The sequence below is a fragment of the Littorina saxatilis genome, linkage group LG17 (genome assembly GCF_037325665.1).
Source record: "Littorina saxatilis isolate snail1 linkage group LG17, US_GU_Lsax_2.0, whole genome shotgun sequence".
NCBI lineage: Eukaryota > Metazoa > Mollusca > Gastropoda > Littorinimorpha > Littorinidae > Littorina > Littorina saxatilis.
The window spans coordinates 57623643-57633748 of record NC_090261.1 but is presented as its reverse complement, the minus strand read 5'-3'; the positions used below and the strand labels follow the sequence as shown (position 1 = coordinate 57633748).

The 10106-nt window shown below is 39.2% G+C and overlaps 1 protein-coding gene across 1 annotated transcript in view; it reads left to right on the top strand.

Annotated features, from left to right (window-relative positions):
* LOC138953326 (fibropellin-1-like) overlaps positions 1 to 8468 on the top strand; it is a 40357-nt gene extending 31889 nt beyond the window's left edge. Inside the window, exons 9-10 of the mRNA XM_070325125.1 lie at positions 5096 to 5218; positions 6528 to 8468. Of these exons, the coding sequence (XP_070181226.1) occupies positions 5096 to 5218; positions 6528 to 6787 (383 nt within the window). The 3' untranslated portion in view covers positions 6788 to 8468. The remainder of the gene's footprint in view (positions 1 to 5095; positions 5219 to 6527) is intronic.
* Positions 8469 to 10106: the final 1638 nt, after the last annotated feature.

The window sequence follows — 10106 nt, the reverse complement described above, 5'->3', positions numbered from 1 at the left end:
TTGATATGGTGTACAAACGACTGCTTGATCATTTGAGTTGGTGTACAAACGAATGCTTGTTCATTTGATATGGTGTACACACGAATGCTTGATCATTTGATATGGTGTACACACGAATGCTTGATCATTTGATATGGTGTACACACGAATGCTTGATCATTTGATATGGTGTACACACGAATGCTTGATCATTTGATATGGTGTACAAACGACTGCTTGATCATTTGATATTGTGTACAAACGACTGCTTGATCATTTGATATGGTGTACAAACGACTGCTTGATCATTTGAGTTGGTGTACAAACGAATGCTTGTTCATTTGATATGGTGTACACACGAATGCTTGATCATTTGATATGGTGTACACACGAATGCTTGATCATTTGATATGGTGTACACACGAATGCTTGATCATTTGATATGGTGTACACACGAATGCTTGATCATTTGATATGGTGTACAAACGACTGCTTGATCATTTGATATTGTGTACAAACGACTGCTTGATCATTTGATATGGTGTACAAACGACTGCTTGATCATTTGATATGGTGTACAAACGACTGCTTGATCATTTGATATGGTGTACAAACGACTGCTTGATCATTTGATATGGTGTACAAACGACTGCTTGATCATTTGATATGGTGTACAAACGACTGCTTGATCATTTGATATGGTGTACAAACGACTGCTTGATCATTTGATATGGTGTACAAACGACTGTTTGATCATTTGATATGGTGTACAAACGACTGCTTGATCATTTGATATGGTGTACAAACGACTGCTTGATCATTTGATATGGTGTACAAACGACTGCTTGATCATTTGATATGGTGTACAAACGACTGCTTGGTCATTTGAGTTGGGACTTTTCTTATGACTTAAAGGACCAGACCACGCTGTTTTAGCGTCAAAAACGCTTCGAATCGTGTTCCTGCGCGACCGAACACTTCCCGATGTTTGCAGTTAGTTAGAAAACCACTTTCTTACCGTCTTCAACAATGTTTGGTTTACTTCGGAATCTTCTAAGGCCGTAATCCGACGAATTTTGTGACCGAAGCGACGGATTTCTTCTCCAAAACGACCCGCCATTGTGCCGCGTGATCTTCGCGAGACTGGCTTATGAATAAATTATCCGTGACGTCACACCGTGTGGGGATGGTTGTTTACCAACATGACAACAAGCGTAACTGCAGACGAAATTGAACCGTACATGTTCGAACTACCGGTTTCTCTCCTCGAATCAAGCATGAAAGATGAGGGTGGAGGCCACTTCCAGCAGTAGTGAAACAGTGACGATGAAAATTGCGACACTGTTTGTCTCAGCAATCAAAGGTAAACACGCCCGCTCTCTGTGCTGAACTTATCGTCTGCTTTCGAGTCTGTGCTATTTTTTCACTCTCGCCTTGTCAACGCACTCGCGAATAAGTGGGATATTGTTTAAGTGTTCATGCATTGCATTCACGAGTAAAAGAACAACAGCTCATCGCAGTTTTAACTGTTCTTGATTATTTCAGAGACTGGTGTCAGAGTGGCCACTGTACCTGTTGTATTGTGTGGGAGGGGCAGATTTGAGAGAGAGAGGAAGCTAGCCTGAGGAACATTGTAGAATGAAAACTTGCAGGGGAGCAAGAATGCATCACCAGCCACCAAGGTGTACATACAACTTTTTTTGAGGTGCCTATATTTGTTTGATTGTTAAATGTATGTATTTGTTGTTGTTTTTAAAGGCTATCAAGAAAACTGTTGTCATTTAAATTTGTAACACTCAGTCACATATAGTTTCACACACACACACACAAGATTAACTCACTTGCATGCCCACAGAAGAAGTTTGCTCTTCACATTGTTCTGTTGTTGTTTTTATAATGTAATCATTGTAACATCAACACTCAGTAATAACCAATATTACAACACAATCACTTTTTCATCAGAACTCACTCACATACTACATGACTTTGTATTAAACCCTGGTTTATGGACACTTGCATTTGTACTTTGCATGGGAAAGCAGCCTGTAGCAGTCAAAGTCTGGGCACTGTTGCATTGTAGTCTTGCTGTGTATGCAGAGCTTTGTTGTAGCTGCCATAGACCAGTGTTGCCATAGGCCAGTGTTAGGATCACCACCCCCTCAAACAGCTCGTTCAGTTAACCTGATGCCTGTTTTAGACAGAAAAAAAAGTTACCACAATCAGCAGAACTTTCACCGGAGAAAGGGCATCATTCTTTCATACTTTCTTTCTCATAGCTTTCATTACACTAAATAACATCCATCTTAAGACCTATTTTGAGCCTTAATTTAAGTTGACTAGTAATGATATTAATCATAATGTATTTATTTTTATAATGTACAAACTAGAGTATGTATGTGGATATGTGTGTGATGGTGCTGGTATGGATATGTGTGGTTTGGGTTATGTGTGTACTGATGTGTACATTTTATGTGTTTTGTATGTTTTACGAGTGCGATTTTATGTGATGTTATTCTGTACACCAGCCAAAACAAAATGTCTGGTATATTAGATAATAAACGCACCTTTAAATTTATTAGCGACTACACCCCGTCACCCTCCAGTCCCCCTCCCCCCCATTACACCCTACACTTTTAACATTGTATAAAAAATCATGCCCCAATATAGGTCCCTAGTTACCTGGGAGGACGTTAAGCTCCATAATCAACATCAACAACGTATTGAATTGAATTGAAAAGCTGGGGTTAGGAGGTCTAACTTCTTGAATTAAAGTTTTTTTTTTCTCAGGTGCATGTAGTTTTTTATTTGCTTGAAATCATGGTGTATTCTGGTTGTAAGAGAAGAGTCAATTTCCTTGTAAGCCTGCAAAATTAAAATTTGTCATTTTTGAAGTAGCCTACATTTTTGTAAGAGTCCAAAATAGTCCAGGATAAGGAGGAAAAACATAGGGTGGGTCAGGAAATCTGAAACATTGCATAGTTTTGTTTTGCCTATGTAGACACAAAAAGTACTTAGAGCACTTTTTTCCCCCCCCAAGAGAGCATAGCTTAGTTTTAATTATTTTAATGCCACTGTTAGCAAGAGGAGTACTACAGACAGCAATCAAACAGTGGGTTTTTTCTGTAGACATTGTTATTTCTGTTTAGGTGTTTCAGTAGTTTTCTATGCGGATAAATCATGCTGCATGATCACTAGAAACAATCCAGCTCTGTAGCATGCAAGTTTTTTAAAGGTTTTTTTCCCCATGTTACTCTGAGAGAAAAAAAAACCCCACAGAGATAAAGTTGAACTGGCAGTTTGACTGAAGCAGTGGTAATAACACAGAGTGCTCTTCCTACAATCAATTTTTTTATGTGGATGATGATGTCCACACATGTACTTGGTTGTATTATTTTGCTAGACTATGTGTTTCTGTTAGATATATCTGCTCACATGATTGTTGTTCATAATTTGACATTACATTTACTGCTGATCAAAATGTATTGTTGGAATAGGTCTGCTTAATATTCTGACTGCAGTTTTGTAATAAAATCAAATAACACAGATGTTTTAAGTATCAAAGTGCTTTTCACACACACACACACACACACACACACACACACACACACACACACACACACACACACACACACACACACACACACACACACACACACACACTCACACACTATGAGTATGACTGCAAACATGAATTTGTACTTGTATTAATTATAATTACTGTATTACAGAACCTGATCTGAAAAAAAGGACAACAGCAAATTATTCATGCAAGCTTGCTGTATTAACGATTTCTTTATCTATTTAATACAACACTGAATTAGATAACAACTATAACAACGTGTGTGTGTTTGTGTGAATGTCTATGTGTATATGGACGGACACTGATTAAACCTGAGACTCATCGATTACCCAGGTGAGTGTAAAAGAGGGAGAGAGAGAGGGAACTTTAAGGTGGGTGCATGGGGACGGACATATAGTAACAGATATATTTTTAATCTGTAATCTTAACACATGTGCTTAAAATTAGGAACAGATGCCATTCCACTACAAATACTGTCAGTCTGACAAAAACGCCCAGTGACACTGAACCCCTATCCCTTACAGAACACATTCAGTATACATGCATGTACTCACTTCCTTTCGTCTGCGTTTAGTGAAAGCAGATCGTTCTGATGACATTGGTATCCGGTTTCTGACCTCCTGTGAGTGGTCAACAATTGTCGGAACTGGAACTGCGTTAGGCAACAGCTGTTTTGTGTGTGCCAGGTTTTCTTGCCGGCTTAACTGCGTTCGCATTGGAAGAAAGTGTCGCGAAACACACAACATCGTGTTGGCCGTTTCCAGTTAATCAGTCTTGCTGCAGAAGTTGTAAGCCCATCGGGAAAAGGTGACAACTGATGCCTGAACCTTTTTTCTATACTTCATAGCTATCAGCAGCCGTGCGCATTCCTTCGGCGTGCTGTTGATGCTCGATTTAGGCAAACGCCCACTTGAGCGTAAGCTGTAACTTTCGGTTTCCAAACACTAAGTGACGTCACAGCCGGTTCTCGTCTACTGGCGGCCATTTCGAAGTCTCGTTTAGCAGACGAATTTGGCGGAACGTTTTTAATTAAATCACAATGATTAAGCTACGAATCGGTGAATTTCTTTACATTTTTGGAATCTTTAGGTGCATTTCTCTAACCTTCAGTCATCGGTTAGTGGTTCTAATAACCTTTAAAACAGCGTGGTCTGGTCCTTTAACTTCTTAAAATACCGAGGGTCAAAATAATCGCGCGGTGCACCGCGAGCGCCCAAGACGTTGATTTGTGGTATGTGACCAAGTCCAGGGATGGCCTTATCTCAGAACCCTGACCAGATGTTAGAAAGTGAGCCGACGTGCGGGTGAGGGAACCTAGACATTTATTTTATATGAGCAATGCCAAAACTGAAGAATACCAACTTGCGAGGGTCAAATGAACTTGGATACGAACCCTCTGTGTGTGTGTGTGTGTGTGTGTGTGTGTGTGTGTGTGTGTGCGTGTGCGTGTGCGTGCGTGCGTGCGTGCGTGCGTGTGCGCTTGAAGTTCGATTAATTTCGAAATATATATTGTTTATTTTCAAACATATTCAACAGGAGCTTGGCTTGAAATGGCGTGCACGAACAGCTGTACCCCCGCCATGGTAGACTGTTTCTCTGGACGGTGTCTGTGTCAAGCTGGATACTACTTCTCCATCTCACAGTACGCCTGTGTGCAAAGTAAGTTGATGTACAACAGCGATGCAAACAGATTTTAAAAATTAGTCAAAACTTGACTAAATATAATAAACAAGTCGCGTAAGGCGAAAATACAATATTTAGTCAAGTAGCTGCCATTTTTCAGCAAGACCGTATACTCGTAGCATCGTCAGTCCACCGCTCATGGCAAAGGCAGTGAAATTGACAAGAAGAGCGGGGTAGTAGTTGCGCTAAGAAGGATAGCACGCTTTTCTGTACCTCTCTTTGTTTTAACTTTCTGAGCGTGTTTTTAATCCAAACATATCATATCTATATGTTTTTGGAATCAGGAACCGACAGGGAATAAGATGAAAGTGTTTTTAAATTGATTTGGACAATTTAATTTTGATAATAATTTTTATATATTTAATTTTCAGAGCTTGTTTTTAATCCGAATATAACATATTTATGTGTTTTTGGAATCAGCAAATGATGGAGAATAAGATAAACGTAAATTTGGATCGTTTTAGACATTTTTATTTTTTTTTACAATTTTCCGATTTTTAATGACCAAAGTCATTAATTAATTTTTAAGCCACCAAGCTGAAATGCAATACCGAACCCCGGGCTTCGTCGAAGATTACTTGACCAAAATTTCAACCAATTTGGTTGAAAAATGAGGGCGTGACAGTGCCGCCTCAACTTTTACGAAAAGCCGGATATGACGTCATCAAAGACATTTATCAAAAAAATGAAAAAAACGTTCGGGGATTTCATACCCAGGAACTCTCATGTCAAATTTCATAAAGATCGGTCCAGTAGTTTAGTCTGAATCGCTCTACACACACACACACACAGACACACACACACACACACACACACACACACACACACACGCACATACACCACGACCCTCGTTTCGATTCCCCCTCGATGTTAAAATATTTAGTCAAAACTTGACTAAATATAAAAAGTGATATACACAACACACGCACAGAGAGATAGAAAGATTGACAGACCGACAGACAGACATATGGACACACATGCTTGCACGCACGCACGCACGCACGCACAAACGCATACACACACTCACTTTTTTGTTAAAGTTCTTTTGCGCAATGACTCCATGAAAAACGTGACATGGATCACACACACACACACACACACACACACACACACACACACACACACACACACACACACACACACACACACACACACACACACACACACCAACTCATCCACACAATGTGCTCTCTTATCACTCCAGAGTAATATAATAATAATATAAAACCATTCTTGCTTGAAGGCTATAACTGATCTATGTCTATACCTTTCCAACACATTGCAGCCTGTACCAACCTTCACAACTCTTACCTCTTCTACGAAGGCATCAACTACTTCTACCATGATGAATACGATGAGGAAGTGCAAGACGTGAATGACATCACAAGCTGTGAAACCAGATGCAACGCCGACCCTCAGTGTCGAACTATCGTGTTGTACAAACCAAACATGAAATGTTACTTCAAATATTCCACAGCAGTAGACTTCCCTGCTGACTGGAGAGTTTCAGCCGATTCTAACACCTATCAGAAGAAATGTGTTTGAGATGATATGAGATGAATTAAAATTCTTTATAATAATGCTTTTTAATCTCTGGTAAGTTGATGCCGTCGCCGAAAGAATGTTTTTAATGATTATAGTAAGACATGTATAATAGTGAGTAATAGTATGATAAAGTTCTAACGTATTTGGATATATATATATACCCTCCATAACGACCCTCCATAACGATCTCTCCGAACAACTATACCCCCCTTTTCCGACCGATTTTTGGAGCACGGATGTCTTTCACAGTGTAATTGACCTCCGAAAGGCGACGCCAACCTTTTGTTTTTCTGCGATTATTATGCAATAATAAGTGTATTATTATATATTGCTATTTCATATGTTACAAGGATTTCCATTGGTCAATTGGGCAAAACTGAGCTCAGTGCAAAAGTGATATCGACGACATTTCCGTCGATATCAGTTTTGATATCGACGACCTCTTTATTGCTTCCCCACTTCAAAAACAAAAACACCTAAATTTAAAAACAAACAAATATATATGTATATATATATGAAAATGTAATGATCCCAGAATTTAGTTGAGCAAGTGACTAAAGACTTTTTGAAAGAAAAGACATTTTGAAATAATGAAAAGTACAAGAAAAGAGTGAACAAAAAGAAATAATAATCAGAGGGAGGGATATGGAACAGCCAAAACTGAGACAAATATTTTTGTAATTTCTTTACAGTAAATACAAAATGTCCAAAGAATTAGCAATATATCTAACATTGACTGACTGTGTGATGATATCTTCTACTATTGGTCTGTTTCGACAGTGATATCAAAATCTCGACCTCCGGTCTCGATTTTGATATCACTGTCTCAACAGACCATAGCAGAAGATATCATCACACAGTCAGTCAATATTGGGTAATATTATTCTTTTTTATAACCTTTATGATGTGAGGTTTTATTTTCTCCCAGAACTTCTTCGTAATGCCTGATGAGGTGACAGTATTTCTGATAATATTATTGATCACGTGAGATATGTTGAAAATCAGTGTCAGTTTCAAGAGCTTCTTCGTGGTGCCTGTTGTGATATTTATGATATTTTTTAATATCAGGCCAAATAAAAATATATGTTGGTTTAGGGTAACCCGACCGACCCTATTTTTTCCCCTCAGACCCTGAAACATGTTTTTCATTTCTAAAAACAAAACAAACTGTTGACACATTTTGCGAACCATACCGAGACTAAGGGAAGTAACTTCCTTTAAAATCTACTTCATTTAAGAGAAAAAAAAAGAAAAAAAAGACCCAAAAAAACGACCTACCGACCCTATCTTTTTTGGTGACGTTGGTTTACCAACATATAAATTTATATTTGGCCTTAATCACATAGGAATATTTAAAAAATAAAATAAAATAAGACTGCAGTCTACGTCAATCAAGTCTGTTTTTCTGTCATCATTTCTTCATAATGTCAAATGTTGTAACAGTTATGGTATTTCTATTTATTGATCATTCATATGCATAAGATTATTGAACATTGTGTTTGATGATTTAACAATAAATTTGGAAAATGCTGTTTCCTAAACGGCGTTTGACGTGCATGAGCGCTTTATTTGTACGTCGTTACTAATCCTAGCTGTATAATGGGCAGTGCATTTGTTATTTGGAAGCAGAAAATGAAAGTTATTTGTCACTTTTGGACAAACAAATGAGCTATGAATGTCAAAAGCCAATTCAATAATTTATTTCTGGGTCAGTGTTTTTTTATATCTGTCTGTCTGTCTGTCTGTCCGTCCGTCCGTCCGTCCGTCCGTCCGTTCGTCTGTCTGTCTGTCTGTCTGACCGTCTGTCTGTCTGTCTGTCCTACTATCTGCCTGTTTTTCGGCTTTCGCTCATTTTCTATATCTATATCTATCTATCTATCTATATATACGACTTGTGTCTGTCTGTCTGTGTGTGTGTGTGTGTGTGTGTGTGTGTGTGTGTGTGTGTGTGTGTGTGTGTGTGTGTGCGATGCACGGCCAAAGTTCTCGATGGATCTGCTTCAAATTTGGTGGGCATATTCAGGTACATCCCGGACACAATCTGGTCGATGAAAATTTTCAACACGTGCTCTCAGCGCGCAGCGCTGAACCGATTTTGGTTTTTCTGTTCATCCATTCCCAGTAACTCTTCCTTATCTTCTCCAGTGTTTTGCGTTTATCTCCCTTCCTTCGTGTGGCGTCAATCCATATTCCCGTTACTATTTTTAGAAGGTCACTGTCCACAACGCTCAATCCATATTCCCGTTACTATTTTTAGGTCACTGTTCACAACGCTCCTTATCTTCTTCAGTGTTTTGCGCGTTTATCTCCCTTCCTTCGTGTGGCGTCAATCGCGTACGGTGCGCCACTCACCCGGCTCTACTTCTTCCCGGCGAAGCGGGTATTCATCTAGTCTTCTATCTATATATATATATATATATATATGTGTGTGTGTGTGTGTGTGTGTGTGTGTGTGTGTGTGTGTGTGTGTGTGTGTGTTCGCGATGCACGGCCAAAGTTCTCGATGGATCTGCTTCTAATTTGGTGGGCATAATTATTCAGGTAGACCCCGGACACAACCTGGTCGATGAGAATTTTCAACACGTGCTCTCAGCTTGCAACCCTATTCCAGAGATCGTTGGCTGATGGAAAGTTTCCGAAAATTTGGAAAGTAGCTCATGTGAATCCCATTTATAAGAAAAGTGAAAAAGAACACTGTAGTAACTATCGTCCGATTTCATTACTCAGTTGCATTGGAAAAGTATTGGAAAAATGTGTTCAAGCTCATGGATGTTTTTCGATATCTCACAGAGAATGATTTGTCAACGGTTTCTCAGTCAGTGTTTATTCCTGGTGTACTCCCCTTTTTGAAATATCTGCACTGGCTTCCGGTCAATCAAAGAATTAAGTACAAAAGCTCGTGTCTCTGTTTTTAAATCATCACTGGTTCTGCACCTTCATATCTGTCTGAACTCGTAAACCTGTACGTCCCTTCCAGATCGCTGCGCTCTGCCGCTGACACTCGAATGTTCCGAATTCCAACAAAAAAAAAGAAAAGTACATGGACAACGCGCATTTTCATTTGCTGCTGTTAAAACATGGAACTCCCTTCCTTATTCTGTCAGACATAGTCCATCCTATTCTTCTTTTAGATCAAATCTGAAAACGCACCTGTTCACACAGCATTTTCTAGACTAACCAGTAACTCCCAAACTGTCTGGTGACCCCTGCAGCAGCCAGTGATCTGGAAATCGTGTGCTGCTACTTTTTCTCTTTTCCTTGTGCAAACTACAAATCGGTTTATCTAGTTAGATAAATGGATGTGCATAAGCACGAGCTT